We start from the raw sequence: 16,899 nt of genomic DNA, 5'->3' as shown, positions 1-16,899 counted from the left end.
TATTTCTTCAAGGAAGAGATACTAATGGCAACTAAACACATAAGAAGATGTTCAACAACATGACATCAGGGACATGTGAATTAAAACCACAATGAGGGGTGCCTGTGTGGCTCAGTTGGTTAAGCATCTGCCTCCTACTCGGGTCGTGATCCCAGGGTAGTGATCCCGGGGTCCTGGGATCGAGCCCCATATTGGGCTCCCTGTTTAGCGAGGAGTCTGCTTATCCCTCTCCCTTTGCCCCTGCCCCCACTCCCATTTATGCTCTCCTGTGCGCTCTCTCTCAAATAAATAAAAAAATATATATTTTTAAAAATAATAAAACCACAATGAGATGTTACTATCTATTATTAGAACAACCAAAATAAAAAATTTTAAAATAACAATAATACCAACTGTTGGCGAGGGTGTGGAGAAATTATATCTCGGGAATCGAAATGAAAGCATAAAGTGACACAGCCACTCTGGAAAACAGGTGACCAGTTCCTCACGGGAACCAGGCACTTCCCAGTCAGCCAGGCAATTGCACTCCTGAACATTTATCCCAGAGAAATGAAAATTTCAGTTCACACCAAAACCCATACACAGATTTTCATAGCAGCTTTATTTGTAATAGCCCCAAATTGGAAACAACCCAAGTATCCTCCAGTAGGTGAACGGTCAAACAAACTTTGCATATCATCTATACAATGGAATACTACTCAGCAATAAGAAGGAACATACCAAATACATGCGTGAACCGGATGGATCTCAAAGGCCTTATGCTCAGTGAAAGAACCAATATCCAACGGTTACATAGTGTATGATCCCATTTATATAACATTCTAAAAATGACAGAAATGAACAGATTAGTGGTGCCAGGGGACAGGGATGGAGTTGGAGGCCACCTGTGGGAGAGAACTATAGGAGTAGTTCTGTATCTTGACCGTGGTGGTGATTACACAAATCCATATACAACGGGAGAAATTTGCAGACCACACACGCACATGAGTGCATGAGAAAGCTGGTTAATGCTGAATTAATACAGAACCGGATCTGTAGCCTGGTGGACATAATCGTACCCATGGACAAAACACCTTCCTGGTTTTGATGCTGTACTACAGTTAGAGATTAGCACTGGGGAGTGGGGGAGCTGGGAGACGATGTACTACTTCCGATCGCCCTATAATCGTTTCATATTGAAAAATTGAAATACAAAAAAAAACCCCACAAAACTCCCAAAAAGTAAAACAAGAAGGCCATGCAGTGGAGTGAGGAGAGGTGCTATGGATGTGTGGTGTGAGCAAAGGAGACCTCCCTCAAGCCCCCACCCCATATTCACCCCTGGCAGATGGGTGAACTGTCCATGGTGCTAGTGAAGACCATCCACCCCATTAAGCAATAAGCCTCATTCCTTCTTACTGAACCACGATCGGCAATCCCTCTCTCCTGCACATATCATCGTCTCTACTAGACCCTGCAAACATCCTGGCATGGCTCCCATCTCTCTGAGCCACGCCCTTTACACTCTCGAGGAGGACAGAGGCTCCAGAGGGAGGCACGCTTTACAGAAAGCAAGGGAATGCTTCTCAGCACAATTGGTGATGGTGTGCAAACCCCGGGCCTGCTGCATTTGTAGAGAAGAGGAACTAGAAAGACACATACCAAACCGTGACCCGTGGCTTATCTTGGGGTGGCGAGATGGTGATTGTTCTTTGCTTCTTTATGGTTGTTTTCTAAAGTTTATGTAATAAAAGGATTACTTTTGAGATAAGAAAAAAAATCAGTAGAGGTTGTTATTCTAGAAAATGCCATCAATGGCCCCCCACTGCCCACAGCCTGACTCTCATTGCTTTATGCCATCCCATCCTGGCTCAGCCAACCTGCCTGGTCCCAGCGGCCCCAGCCCCAGCTGCTGAGCCCCAGCGGCACCTTCCTGTCCCTCAGGGACGCATGAGGTCCGGAGCCTACCTCCTGTTTGTCCTTTGAAGTCTTGGCTTCCCTGAGAAGTCTCCCTCAACCGTGAGAGCAGTGACAGTCTCCTCTGTCCTCCCTGGCACCTCGTCACTGCTGCTGGGCTGGCAGGTCAGTGGTCACCTCTCTCATTCACCCCCTCCTTCCCCTGCATCCTTCCCTGCTCCCTCCATGGCAGACCTGCATGGACTCCATCCCTGGGCTCTCTTCATCCTGGTTTCCTGGCCACTTGGCCAAGGGGGAGCCGCACAGGAGAGAGAAAGGTGAGGTGGACACATGCCCGTGTTCCCTCCCACGGTGTCACCTCAGGCTGGTGGTCCTCCACTGGAGGCCCCTCCCCAGGTCCCTGGCGGGTCTCTGCACAAGTCTTCATCCCTTGGCTTCTCCTTCATCCCCATGGGCCACCCTGTGCTTCCATAGTGGCTACTGGTATCTTGTGCAGGTCCCCTCCACCCTCTCCCCAGAAATTGTCCCTTCGTAGACACCCCCTGATTTATTCTATTGTGGAGTGTCACCTCTTTCCTGTTAGGACTGTGACTGATTCACTCTCAAAGGAGGGGACAGGTCTCATTGCCATATCTAGCACGTCGTACACAGTAGGCGCCCTGTAATTGTATGTTGAACGAAAGAATGAATGGAACCTCGGGAATACCTGCCTTGGACATGCTGCTGTCTCTGCTCTGAGGTCTGCCCTGGTGAGGGAGAACAATGGTGCCTGGCCACACACTTGGCCACTGTTCTCAGATGAAGCTAATTCTTCAGCTCTCCCTGCCGTGTCCATGTCATTTGCCACCCTGTCCCCACCAGCCACCCCCAGGTCCACAGGTGAGCTGACCGCGGTCAGCAGAACCACCTAGCCAACCACCCAGGTGTGTGATGCAATAATGCTGCTTTGAATGCGGCGCTGTTGTGCCTGGGGAGAACTGGTATGCGACTAGTAGGGCCCCATGTGCCATTTGCCCTTTGCAGGGACCCAGCATGGTAGAGGAGGGGCAGGTGTCAGCATTCCTGCTGGATGCACAGATGACTTGGTGTGGTCACACGGTCATGAGAGGCAGAACCTGGGTTTGTGAGACACCTGGGTGGCTCGGCGGTTAAGCGCCTCCCTTTGGCTCAGGTCATGATCCTGGAGTCCAGGAATTGAGTCCTGCGACGGGCTCCCTGCATGGACCCTGCTTCTCCCTCTGCCTGTGTCTCTGCCTCTCTTGCTCTCTGTGTCTCTCATGAATGAATAAATAAAATCTTAAAAAAAAAAAAAAAAAAGAACCTGGGCTTGAGCCTCCGGTTTTGGCCTCTGAACTCCATCACCCGACCAACCAAGCTCTGCCCTTTGAGGCTGCCTCGGGGACACCAAGCCCTGATCCCAGACACAGGGCAGAGCTCAGCTTGCAGGTCTTTATTCTGCACTCAGAGCTCAGTCCTGAGCCCACGAGGACGCTGAGCTCTCTTGATTTGGTAGCCTCCACCCTTTCCTCACTGTGGTTCTCTTACCCCTTTCAGGAAGCCTTCCAGGTTCTTCCCATGCAGGGGTTCCCATGCTTCATTGGGCTTCCTGGGTCTCGCGCCACCCTGAGTTGGGTTACCTGCCTCTGCGTTGGGTGCCTTGATGGCCATGAGCTCCTCAAGGCCGGGGGCACGGTTGGATCTCTCTCTGGGCTCCAACAGTGCTTGGCACTGAGCTCTGCACACATTAGGTGTCTCCTCCCATGCTGTCTAATCTTGTCGACTCCACTATGACCTCTTTCAAACAAGGGCATGGTGACACATGCATCTGGGGATCGGCCTGGCATCGGCCTGGCAGTGGACATATGGCCACCTCTGTCTGGCCCTGGGTGTTCCTGGGGAGGTCTGAGCTTCTGGAATGGGCTTCTTGGCTGCCCCCTCCCCTTGGGCTCCTGCTCAGTGGCAGTGCTCTTGGTGGTGATGTGTCCCTCTCACACCTGGCCTGTCTGGCCAGCTGCCCTACCTGCCCAGGGCACGCACCTCCATTTTGTGCCAGTTGTTTTCTAATTCCCTATAAATAGCCAATTTTATCTTCTCAGTGACAGCGAGCAGCTGGCTGAGGCCTGGCTCCACTCTGTCCCCCGGCCAGGACTGTCCCACGTTACTCCGTGATCTTGGGCCAGGCAGGCCCCTCTGTGGATCTCCCCACTTTTTGTCCATTCCTGCCCCCACTACCCTGGTCCCACACTCCAGTCACCAGGCTTCCCTGGGCTGTCCTCCCAGGACTCCTGGCAGAGAGTGAGGAGCTACCCAGGGCTGGGGCAGCCTGGGGCCTATGGGGGCAGGCAGTAAGGAGGAGGCCTACAGAGTCCCCAGAGATAACCCACTTTGGAGGGGCCCAGTTGGAGCAGGGCCAGTCAGGGCCCACCCACGTGAGCCTCGTTTGCAGAACACTAATGGGGTCGTTGAGCACAGAGGTCAGGACCAGGTGGGAGGCAGACTGGCCCTGTCCACAGTGCTATATGGCCCCTGAGGCAGGGGAATCGGAGCCAGGCCCTGTGGGAAGCCACTGGTTTCCCCTCCATCTCAGGGAGGGACCTAGAAACAGCTATTTAGAGAGGGGTGACCTCCCTATCACTGGAGGTATACAAGCAGAGGCTGCTGGTCTCATGGCTGTTCCCAGCCCTGCGTCCTTTCCTGCTGACCTGCCGGACCCTGAAAACCTGCTTCTATCTCTGCTCCCTGCCCCGATGTCTCCCGGGGCCCCCATTGCCTCTGGGGTCTAGTTCCAGCATCACCCCTTCATGCCTTCTTGGGTCTTTGTTAGTTTAGTCTGGGTTTGCGCTTGGCAGAGAGGGTGGGGCAGGGGCCTTAAGAAGGAGCAGGGAAGGCCTGGGTCGCCAGGCCAGTGGTGGTGGGGAGATGGGGGTAGGGCAGCCCCAGGGCTGGGAGAGGGAGCCTCCCCTCTCTCCCCCCTGCGAGAAGGTGGCTCTGTGGGACCCAGGGCTGGGGCTGGGCACGAGGGCCCTGCTCTAGCTCCTGAGGGTCAGGCAGGAGGGAGCCCATGGCCTCGGTGGCAAGCAGCACTGGCGCCAGCCATGGAGAGGGACTTTTCTTTGGCACGTGAATAGTCTGATGGGGCTCATACATGCACTTGACTCGCTCGCCCACTCACACCAGGGAGGGTGGGGTGCGTGTGCAGCAGTCCATGGGTCCAGCTATGGGGCTCAGAGGCTGGCTCACCCCGACGCTGACTCACCCTCCCACCCTCTTCCGCTCGCTCCCACTCACCTGCAAAGCCACCCCGGTCACCGGTCACTTCTGGCTGTCCACTCACGCCCACGCGGCTTCCAGCCTGGGCACACGCACCTCAGACACATGGCCCTAGCTCCCTCCTGCCCCGTCTGCACAGCCTCCACACGTGCTCCAGCCCGATGCGGAATCTCAGGTCCCCCTCCCATCACGGCCCTGCTTGTGGTCTCCAGGGGTCACTCCTATTCTCCTGGGAGGAGGGCTCAGTGGTGACCCTACTTGTAACCCCAGCCCCGACCCAAGGCCAAAATCAATAAAACTACCACTAAACAGCATATAAAAGCACCCCAAATCTTTCTCTAAATCCCATAGTAAAAACCCAGTACAAGCATTTGGGTTTTTCCCTTTGCAGATTTTTTTTTTTTTTTAGTAGACATAGTCTCTTTCTCGTTTTACAGCAAACATTGCAAATATAGAAATATTTTTCTGTACAATGAGACGACGACAGTGTACAGCGGGGACGGGGATGGAGCACATGCTCCCAGCCCACGCCCCTTCCAGCCACAGCCCTCCCCATGCCCCTCACGCCCTGCAGGGCTCCAGGCAGGTCCCGGGGGCCACCGGACTGCCTGCATTCGCTCTGCCCCTCTGGTGGCCTCCGGAGTTGGCAGCAAAATGATGGACTGAGGAGAAAATCCACAGCAAACCAGGACGAGGCAATCGTGGAGGGGAGCCCGGCGGCCACGTGGCCACACCTCCCACATCTGGTATTTTATGTCTTTAAGAGAACTTTACTTTTATTATTTTTTTTCTTTTAAAAAAGGAAGAAAATAAAGACAGAGAGGAAGATAAAGAAGGCAGAGAAGAATCATAGAGGAAAGATAATGAAAAAAAAGTCCCCTCCCCCACCCCCAACCCCAAACACAGTTTTCTCAAGTCCCTGGTGTGTGTGTGTGTGTGTGTGTGTGTGTGTGCGTGCGCGCACCCAGTGTGTGTGTGGAGGCCGCGGCTCATCTTGTGTTGTGACTGGCAGCGTCGCCCCCTCCCCACTCTCTCTGCGGGTCCCAGGCTTCCACACTGGCTGTGTGCATGTCTGTGTGCACACGCATGTCTATAAGCGTGTTTGTGTCTGTGTGTGCACATGTATGTGCATGTGCGCATGTCTGTGCGTCTGCACGGGTGCACACATGTGTATGTGGGCACATGTGTATGCACGTGTGCGTGCGTCTCTGTGCATGTGTGCACGTGTGTGTGTGTGTGTGTGTGTGGCATTGCGTGGGAGTCTCTGGGTTACGAATAGCTGCAGTGGGTCTTGTGTCCTTTTTGGTCCCGTGGGCGTCACGAGTTCCGGGGAAGGTGCGGGGCGGGCGCCGGCCGCGGGCTCAGGACTTGTGCTGCGCCGACACGCCCTTCCAGTAGTCCAGGATGTCGTGTAGGTCCTCGTCTTTGGCGAACTGAACCTTCTTGCGCAGGGCGTGGCCGGCCGCCATGAACTCCTCGTCGTCCTTGTGCCGCCGGCGGCTCAGTCTGAAGCGCTCCCAGATGCTCTGGGAGGCCCTGCAGGTGTACTCGGGGCTGGAAGAGTAGCTCAGGTTGTGGTACTGCGGGGACAGCTGTGAGTAGGCCAGGTCACGGGGGCGCGGCCGGGTCAGCGGCTCCAGGATGGAGGCCTTGCGGCCACCCAGGCTATCATGGGGCGGGGGGGCGGGGGGCGCGGGCGGCTCGGCGGGGTGGGAGCCGGGGTACGAGTGCCGGTGCTCGCCGTAGTGGCGGCCCTTCTCGGCCTCAGCCCGCAGCACAGCGGCCGCGGGCGTCACAGTGAGGATGGCGTCGGTCGCGGGTGAGCTCTTCTCGATGTACTTGGCCTCAGTGGCGGCGGCCTTGTGCGTGCCGGTGGCCTCGGCGCGGAAGGCTCGCGGGCTGCGCACGGAGCCGCTGGACGAGGTGCTGGCGCGCGGTGGGCCGGTGGCCGCCTCCACGCTATGGTGCCGCTGCAGGCCGTGGCCGAAGGCGTCCTTGTAGACCGGGGACAGGAAGCCGTGCTTGCCGGCCAGCGGCTCCGACAGCAGCACCAGCTGCGGCTCGGCCGCGGACACGGCCCCGGACTTGCCGCCCTGGAAGGAGGTGGCCTCAGACTTGAGCGCATCGATGCAGTTGTTGATGATCTGGTTGACCTTGTCCACCTCCTTGGCGATGGTGGAGATTTCGGCCACCGAGCTCTGGCTGTCGGGGCCGGGCCGGCCCAGCTCGCAGTCCCTGCGCTCCGCCTGGTCACCCGTGCGTACCTCCATGTAGTTGCCCTTGCTGGCCTTGGGCGTCTCGCCACTCTCCACCAGCTTGTACTGCTCCACCTCGCTGGCGGTCGCTGGCAAGTATGGGATGCGGGTCACCGCCTCGGGGCCCAGCAGCGGGCCCTGGGACAGTGGGGCCAGGCCGGGTGCCTCCATCTCGGGCCCGTACTTGAGCTCGATGATGGTTTTCTTCAGGCTGCCGGCCGCAGCCGCCTTCTTGTGCTTCTCCTCCTGGCGCCTCCGCCGACGCAGGCAGTAGTAGACGGCACCGAGCACCAGCACCATGCCGAAGAGACACCCCAGGATGGTCATGATGTAGTGGGTGGCCGTGGACGGGCTAGGCACGGGGCCCGGCGGGCTGGGCGGCTTGGGCAGGCCGATGGTAAGGCAGGTGTGGTTGTGGTGCAGCCCGGAGCTGGTGGACACCACACAGTAGGTGTAGTTGGTGAGCGTGTACAGGTTGGTGAGGCGGATCTCCTCCTGCGGCTTGGTCAGCCTGGACACGGTGGATGAGCGGCTGTTGTTGAAGTGCTCCAGAGTGTACATGCGGGTGAACGGGCTGGGCAGCTGCACCATGATGGTGGCGGAGTTCTGGGTCAGCTGCTTCACCTTCATGAGTGGCCGCGCCTCGGCCTGGGGGGCCAGTGTGGGCAGTGCCACCAGCGGCGTGGTGCCGTCGCCGGAGAAGCATTCGTCATCGGCACACGGGGCCTCACTGGGCTCTGGCGGTGGTGGCGGTGGCGGCGGGGGTGGCGAGCGGCCAGGGGGCAGACGTCCAGGCACCGGGTGCGGCTCGGCCACGTAGGATCCGTCGGTGCACACGGACTGCAGCTTGCTGAGGATGCTGCGCTGGCCGTGGCGGCCCTGGCCCAGGAGGAAGTAGCCGGAGTAGAGCGGCGGCGACTCGCACTGCATGCGGTCATAGGTCTGCGTGGCGTTGGTGAAGGCCGCCAGCCAGCGCAGGAAGCCCAGGAGCTCGCACGAGCAGTAGAACGGGTTGCTGTAGAGCTCGCACACGGACAGCTTGGCCAGGCCGGCGAAGGTGGCGCTGTGCAGCCGCTGGATGCGGTTCATGGACAGGTCGATGTTGATGATGTTGGGGCACTCCCAGAAGGCGCTGGGCGTGACCACCTCGATGAGGTTGGCCTGCAGGTACAGGTACTCCAGCTTGCTCAGCCCACGCAGCACGCCCTCCGTCAGGTTGCGCAGCCGGTTGTAACCCAGCTGTAGCACCTGCAGGTTGAACTGACCCGAGAAGGCTCCGTCCTCGATGTAGGCGATCTCGTTCTTGGTGAGGTTGAGGTACGTGAGGTTGCCGAAGCGGCTCAGTGAGGCGTACTGCACGCTGCGGATGCGGTTCTCGTTGAGCCGCAGGTCCACAATGGTGTTGTTGATCTGCTGCGGGATGGCCTCATACGGCGGCTGGTTCTGGCTGCAGATGGCCAGCCACACGAAGCCCTTGTCGCCCTCAATCAGCCAGCAGTCGCCGTGGGCCAGCCCGCCCGCGTGCAGCAGGGTGGCCGCCGCCATGCACACCCACAGCACGCCCCACCGGCACCCGGCCATGGGGACCGCCTTCGCGGGAGACCCCGCTTTGCCTGCCCAGGGGGACTGGGTGGGAGGCTGGGCGGCAGCCCCCAGAGGGACCGAGGGGTGGGAGGGGAGGGTGCGTGCGCTCTCAGGGGCGTCCTGTCCCAGACCGCATGGTGGCGTGGCGCGGGTGCTGGGAGCGGGCCGCCTCCCTCACTGCCAGACGCCCCTGATCATCTGCCCGCGTCCTGTCGAGGCCCTGGCTTCCTCCCCCATCGGCCTGAGCGTCCCGAAAGCTTCACCTTGCGCCTCCAGCTCCGTGGTCCTGTGGCAAGACAGAAAAGGAAAGCAGTCAGGAGATGCTGTGGCCCCGCGCCAGGCCCAGCCGAGCTTCCCGGTCAAACAAGGAGGCGCATTCGGGGAGCCCGTGGGATGCTGGGATGAAGCAGGGTGACTGAGGTGCTCAGTAGGGGTTGTGCTTGAGGAAGGACAGTGGAGAGAAGCCCCAGTCCTAAGCCCTCCCTGGGCCCTACCTCCGTTCCTCTCGGAGTGGACAAAACCTCACCGCTTGGCCCAGCTCAAAGTGATGGTGGCTCCGGGAACCAAGAACCGTGTGCCTGGCTCAGGGCCCCTCAGGTGATGGAAGAGAGGACATCCTCTCCCGGGAGCACTCACGGCCGCCTGCAGAGGGTGCTTTGAGCCCCGGCTCAAGGGTCCTCAGCTGGCAGGATGCAAATCCTTCCAGAGCCCTCAGGTCCGGTCGCCTCAGGCTCCTCTGCAGGGAGGTGCAGGGAGGCAGCTGGGCACCGAGGACGGCTAGGTTCTGGGCCTGAGCCCTCTCACCAGGGGCACATCACTCCTCTCTGGTCCTCATGTCCCCAAATTAGCCAGCTGGATGGTCCCTGAGGACTGGAGGCTGTCACCACCCCTCCAGTGCCTAGATCTTGGCAGAAAGGCCTGGAAGGAAGGAGCACCTCTGCCAGGAATCCTCCAGGCACCCCCCAAACCCCTGCCCAGGCTCAGGCGAGGACCGAGCCCTCCCAGCCCTGCCAGCCAGCTCCCAAGTACACGATGTGAGGTGCTGGCGCCCCCAGCCCCGCTGGCCCCTGGGCATCCCCAGGCTGGGCCCTCTCCCCCGCCCGTGTCCAGCCAGGGAGCGCCGTGGGCAGGGAGATGTGGCTGGACGCAGCTCCCCGAGGATGCCTGCCCCAGCTGCAGGAGGACCTCCAGTCTGCGGGACCCACCCTCTGCCCCTCGTAGATCTCCCGCAGGACAGACGAACCGGCGTGTGTTTCCTTGTTAATATTTGGATTTATAGCGGCCTCTGCAACTGCTCTGTGGCCTGGCCGGCAGCCAGCTGAGTGTATTTCACGGATATTGACGTTCGCAACTAGTCTGTACTGAGGCAGCTTAAATTAGGGAACAAAATATAATGATGTGAAATGGATTTTCTTCCCCTTTGGAAACTTCATAGAGCACCATTTTGATCTGGCTCCTGGGGAAGAGTCTATTTCTGATTTGCAGAGAGGGGACAGATAGAGATCAGACGGGGTGGGCCCCGATGCTGTGCGATGCCCCGCAAAGCACTGGGTCTCTCTGGGCCCACTCGCAAGTGGCTCCAAGGGTAGGATGGGGCAGGTCTGGGTCGCCTCCCCGCCCAAGGGAGGAAGCCTGTTCGGGGGATGCTGGGGTCCCTGCACGGCCTGGCTTCTGACTGCCCATCCACTGTCCTGTGGGGAGCACAGAGCGCATCACCGTCATGCAACACCTGCCCGCCTGCACCACGTGCCCGCACGGCCGGCGCCTCCACCAGGGGACCCGTTCCCCCCAACGAGCAAGTGCCTCTAAGGCAAAGGGTGGCAGGTGAGGGAAGTGTGGGTCAGTCTGGCTCCTGCCTCCGGAAGCAGGTGCGTGGAGCAGGCCTGTCTAGGAAGTGTGGCGCCTCAGCAATGCTGATTGTAATCACCTTTAATCTCTTGCTCAAAATAACCCAAAGTCAAGTTAAGGAGGATTACAGGGCCTGAAGAAGCCTTATCACAGGCAGGCGCCTGCGGAGGAGGGATAGGGGCCCCCTGGCTACCAGCCTCTCCCTGCCCCCCTCCCAGGGCCACTCGGCACCGTGGTGGCGGCTGTGCCGCTGCTGGGCTGACCTGGGGGCTCCAGAGAGCTGCAAGTACATGCGGGTTTGTGGGCGTGTGGGCTTGCACACGTGTGCTGGGCTCTGTCCTGGGTGCACACACAGGTCTGCATGTGCGAGGGTGAATATGTATCGACACGTGTTGGGAACCATGTTAGTGCATGTGGACACATGTACCTCTAGTGAACACGGCTCTGTCGAAGCATGCACACGTGGTGTGCCAGCATCTGTGAGACCCGCCAGCCCAGCCCTCACCACTGCTCCCGCGGGCACCGCCCATCCCAGTGTGATGGTCCGGGAATGTGGCACCTGTGAGTGGCACGTGGTTCTAGGGACCGGTCTCGACTCCACCAGAGTGGCCTGTGTGTACTGAGCGGGGCAGCGCTGGACCCTGGCCCTGAGGACGGGGCATGTCTCCACCCCGCTGCTCCCTCTGGCCTGGCGGGTGTCTTGCTCTCACTTCTGGGCTGCGGGGGAGCCAGGCCTATGGGGGATGGGAGTCTTCTCTCACCTCACCTGGCCTCAGGTGGAGGGATATGCTAGGAGTCGGGTGTGACCCTGCTGGCTGGTCCCCGCTGCCCCTTTGATAGCTCCCAGGACCTGGCGTCAGAGGGACCCCAGGGTTCTCCTTCCACAACGCACTCTATAGATGAGAAACTGAGGCTTTGTCCAAGGTCACACTGTGAGTGGCTCCATCCTCCTCCTGTTGGGGGGGGGGCTGGGTGTCAGCACCAGCAGGTGCCTCAACCTTCCAGGAGGCTCCCTGAGCATAGGAGCTAACACCCCAGGGTATGGGGGACAGGATGCCGTCCAACGGGTCTTAAGAAACACCTGCCCGGGGAAGTGGCCGAGTCCCCTAGAAGGGTTCTGCTTGGATCACACGCCATCCCCAGGACCGCCCCCCCAACTTGTTCATCGATTAGTCATCTATAAGTGGCTCCAACACCAGCCCCTGCCCCCTTTACCGCTAATTTCTCCACATACACACACCTGTCCTCTGCACCTGGTCACTCATTACACAACTGTACCCAGGACACCTGCAGAATGTGCGCTGGGCCAGTGGGGTACACAGGCCTGTGTCCCAGCAGCCTCCACCCTCACCTGCCCCTCATCCCACCCGTACCTGCTGCCCGCTCCCCTACAGGCCTGGGATCCTTTCACCAGCTCCTCCTCCCACAGCATCAGTGTCTCTCCATCCACACCATCCCTGCCAGCTTGCAGGGCTGTCCAACAGGATGAGCCCTGGCCCCGTGTGGCTACTGGGCATTAGGACTGTGCCTAGTGGCTGTCCTACTGGACAGCATAGTTCTAGAACCTTCCACAGGAACCGCTCGGCCAGAATACCCTCCAGCCACTGCCCTATCTCCTTCCCCCCATTGTGGCTGATTTTCTTGAAAGGGCTGCCAGCAGTTTTCCAGCTCCAGCCGCTCCAGCACAGCACCACCCTGCGCCCTCCGAGCAGTCACCGGCAACCTGTCTTGCCAGCTCGAGGGGCATAGTGTGTGTTATTTCTCCTGGCCCCACAGCATACCTGGCCCAGGTAACCAGCAGCCCCTTCCTGGAGCTCCTCCCACTCCTGGTCCAAGCTGCTGCCTCTCCCGTCAGTTCCCTCCACAGTCCCGGGCACTAGGCTCTGACCTCAGCCTGCACTTCTCTGCTCACTTTCCCAGTGGGGTGTGGGGGGTCTCAAGCCCCCCAGTGTGTCCAGCCCCCTGACGCACAGATGCCTCCCTCAGAGCTCGAGCCCACCTGCACCACATTCCTCAAACCCAAAATCGATGCGCCGCCCTCGAACGTGCTCTGCTTTCCCCCCACTCCCTTGCTCCTGATGCCCAGCCCAGAAGCAAAAGTGTCCACTGCACCTCACAGGGTTTCTGGAATCTTGTTGGGGCCCCTGCTACTGCAGCCACACTGGTCCAAGCCACACCACCTCTTGTTGGGCTGATGCCCATGGCTCCCGCCTCGTCTCCTGCTGCCCAGCATCCTCTCTCCCCTGCACAGCCACAGGGGCCGTGGAGCACTGTCAAGGGATCCTGCCAGTCCAGCATCCCTGCCCACGACCCTGGATGACATCTGTTCTTCAACAAGTGGAGGAAAACCCAGGCTCCCCCAGGACCTGCCAGGCCTTGCCTGATGGGGCCCCATCCACCCGCCCACACCACCCCCGTCCCTCTAGCTGCAGGGCCACTGTGCCCCGTTCCCTCCCCACGGCGCTCTGGCTTCTGACCCTACAGCTCACCCCACAGTGCCACCCTCCCCCCTGATCCAAACAGCACCCCTGCCTGGGACTTGCTTATTTACTTCCCTATTCACTGCTGGTCTCCCCTCACCGGGACACAGGCTCCAGAGCAGGGGCCCTGCGTCCTGCCAGCTGCTGGACGTCTCCGGCCCCAAGTGGCTCCCCGCAGTTCAACAGAGAAGGGAGCCTGGGACACTTCAGCTCTGAAATGGGAATAAAACCTGCCTCCCGCCACCACCACCCCCCGCCCCCAAGGCGCTTGCTCCTTTCCCAGATCACCACCCCCTTGGCTTTCTTCAGGCCGGTGAGAGAGAGCTGCAAGGATACACACTGCCCACGCAGCCACACGTCCCCGTGGCCACTCCAGCCCTGGCCTCCTCTGACCTGCGGATTGTGACACATCCAGCAGGACTAGGAACACAGGTCTGTTTGACGTCCTCACTTTGCAGAACAGCAAGCTGAGCGCCCCACACATATCCTGTGTTTGCCCTCACGTGCCCCCACATGCGTATTCATGTGTGTCTGTGGGGGTCTGACAGGGGTCACTGAGGTCAGCTGGCCTGAGGTCACTCAGCCACCGACCCCACAGCTCCCTGTCGAGGGTCCACCTGGCTGCCGCGGTGGCATCTAGCCCTATCCCGGCCTGCGGGGAGGGGTAGGTGCTCACAGTGGGTCCCCAGGCAAGGGTCTGGGGGTGGATACAGCCGGCCGGGGTGGCCAGCACTCCTTGGTCCCTGGGTGTGCAGATCTGGGGGCACAGATGGAACCTCGAGCGGAGATGGGGAGGCCGGATTCTACTGAAAATGGGCTAGGTGCTGAGCTGCTCTGGAGAGGGGACACTGGGGGACCCCACGGCGACTTCTGGTGAAGAGCCCTGTCTGGCAAGCCATGGGAGGGGTAAGCCTGCCCAGCAGGTGCATTCACACGGGAGCCAGTGGGCAGGCTGCGGCCAGGGGGCCCATCCCAGGTGGCGACGCATCAGGTGGCCATTCAAAAGCACCTTATTATAGGGAGGTGGGAGAGAACGAGCACGAAGAGGACCCTAGGAAGGAAAGAAATCTGGCTCCTAAAGCAGCATCCTGCCTGGATTGGGGGGGCGGCTGTCAACAGCTCAGAGGGGGGCCCCAGCACACCCACCCCAGGTGGCAGAAAATACTTAGACACAAGCATGGGGTTGTCACACACACATCTGGTCCAACACCTGCCTTGTTTTTTACACCAGACATCGGGTGTCCCTGAGGCACGCACAGACCGGCGGGAACGAGACAGAGGCCTGCGTGGTGCCAGGAAGGTGTGGCAAAATTGAGGGCAATCAGGGAAGGCTTCCACTAGGAGGTGCCATTTGAAGGAATTTGTTAGGCAGTGAAGAGGGGTTGAGGAGCATGAGCATCCGGAGGAGCATCACAGGCAGAGAAGGTGGAGGCAGAAGGCACGTGTGATCCGGGAACAGCCCTAGTCCGGGGAGTGTGGGGCGTCCAGGAAGTGGGCAGTGATAGGCGATGCCGTGGCAGGAGCCCCGGGACCGGCGTGGAGGGGCGTGGTGGCAGGACAGGACAGGACAGGACAGGAGCCTGGGCTCCCCGCTTCTGAGGGCTCCAGTTGCGATGGTGGAACTGGGCTGCGGGAGGGACCCCTCCTTCTTCTCAGTCCTGGGGTTGTGCAGAGAATCGGCAGCAGCAGGGAGGACCTGCCCGAGCCTGGACTGCTCCCGGACTCAGTTTCCCTCCCTGTAACGTTAAGCAAAGGGCTGGGCCGGGTCTGGGCCGGGTGCCTCCGAGGGTTCTTCTGCACAGAGGTGTCCAGGGCCTCGTGTGCCCCGTGTGGGGTCTGTTGACCGCACGCCCGCCCGACCCTCCTGACGCCCCCACGAGTGCGCTCACGCACGCTGCCCACGGTGGGGAGCCCCTCTGCCGCCCAGGGGACGACGGCTCGGTGCCCGTGAGGCTGGCACCACGTCTGTTCCGTCACCTCAACCCTGCAGCTGTGCTGCCACTAATGAAATAAAGAAATATGGTGGTTCCAGGCTCTTAAACTTCTTATGGCCGGATTTGCATAATCACCACAGCCATGCCGGACTGGAGGCATCTGCCTAAAAATACCGTCCCTCTGCTCGTCACTGCACCCAGACGGGCGGCCAGCGCCCAGCCAGGGATTCTGCTGAAGGCCAGACTCTGCGCGTCCAGAGGGAAACGGGCCGAGGGCCAGGCGCATGGGGTGGGGGGGAGATGGGTGGAAAGTGATAGATCGGTAACTTTTTACCGCCCCAATGTTTGGCCGATAGATCATGTTTACTGCTAATGTTTGTCTGCGGCTGCAGCTTGGCTCTGCGGCAGAGCCTTCAGGGCCGCGACAGGCACGGCTGGGAGGTGTGACCACAAGGCGGACGGCGCGGCCTAGGGCCAGCCGAGCCCATGTGGGGCCAGGCCTGCCCACCCTAATGCCAGGACACGAATGTTGGCTCTGCCACACTCTGGCTGTGTGACCTTGGATGAGTCACTTAACCTCTCTGGACCTGCTCCATCCTCTGGCCAACGGAGATCCCCCGGGCAGCTCCCTGGCAGCCCTATGGCGAGGATTACATGACCGTATCATTTGAAGCTTCCAGCATGTTGCCTGGTACAGGGATGCTCTATGACTACATTCCCTTCTCCAGCGGCCCCCTGGCCTCAGATGGATGGAAGAGGGAATGCACCATTCAAGGCCATGTGGGTGGACCGAGCAGGCCAGCTAGACAGGCCTTGTGGGGTTTTCTACTTCAGTGAGCCACCTGCCCTGGTGCCGCCCCACCAGGGCCCCGTGAGTGCTGTCCCCGGGCTCATCGCCCACCTTGAACCTGCCTTTCTGTTCCTGTTCCCTATTTATCCTCGGAGGCTGGCACGAGCTGCCACAGTCGGCGGTCCAGCCGTGCTGACTCAGCAGGGCTGGAGTCTCAGGACTTGGCTACAGGGTCGGTCTGGCAAGCCCCCGACCTCAGCTGGCCTGGGCCTAGTCCTCTGGGAGGCATAAGGTAGAGAGTCTGTCACCCACACTGCGCCCTCCACCCCGCCAGGATGCAGAGGCTGCTGGGGAAGGGATAGGGCCTGGGAAGAGTGTGGAGCGCCCACCCAACCCACCCGCCAGGTGCCCCTGGGTGGTCCACAGGAGCCCAGGCCTCAGGGGCCTCAGTCCACCTAGCGAGCCTGGGACGAGCGGCGAGAGTGCAAAACGGCGGTACCCTCACATTTCCTCCAGGACCCCATATGCAGCGAGTGTCTCTGGCATGGGAGCCCCTTCCCCAACGTCCAGGGGGGTATCCCCCCCAGTAAGACAGGTAGGGAAACAGGCTCCAGAAGCCTGGACAGCCAGCAAGCCAAAGTTTCCCCAGAGTAAGGCAGGGGAACATAGCATCCACGTCCACCACACTGCTTGTCAAAAATGCAGAATCCGGCCTCACCCCTCAGTCTCCAGAGGAAACCCTGGAGCTGGAACCTGAGCTGCGGCCCAGGGCTGTGTGTGCACAAGCTCCAGCTCCCACCTGGCCCAGGAAGGTGGGCTCGGGTGCCCAGGGCAGCAGACAC

The 16,899-nt window shown here is 60.0% G+C and overlaps 1 protein-coding gene across 10 annotated transcripts in view; it reads right to left on the bottom strand.

The window, feature by feature from the left end:
- Nucleotides 1-580: 580 nt before the first annotated feature.
- ELFN1 (extracellular leucine rich repeat and fibronectin type III domain containing 1) overlaps nucleotides 581-16,899 on the bottom strand; it is a 72,556-nt gene continuing 56,237 nt past the window's right edge. For 6 of the 10 annotated variants that reach the window (XM_072836719.1, XM_072836721.1, XM_072836720.1 and 3 more), the window contains exon 3: nucleotides 581-9,291. In XM_072836719.1, coding sequence (XP_072692820.1) covers nucleotides 6,528-9,002 — 2,475 coding nt within the window. In that variant the 5' untranslated portion in view covers nucleotides 9,003-9,291 and the 3' untranslated portion in view covers nucleotides 581-6,527. Of the gene's footprint in view, nucleotides 9,292-9,531; nucleotides 9,924-16,899 lie in introns of all 10 variants that reach the window. The other 4 variants (XR_012035761.1, XR_012035760.1, XR_012035759.1 and 1 more) reach the window with 4 other exon arrangements.

Source organism: Canis lupus, chromosome 8 (genome assembly GCF_048164855.1).
Source record: "Canis lupus baileyi chromosome 8, mCanLup2.hap1, whole genome shotgun sequence".
NCBI lineage: Eukaryota > Metazoa > Chordata > Mammalia > Carnivora > Canidae > Canis > Canis lupus.
Note: the sequence above shows the minus strand (reverse complement) of the source record. Positions and strands in the feature narration are given on the sequence as shown.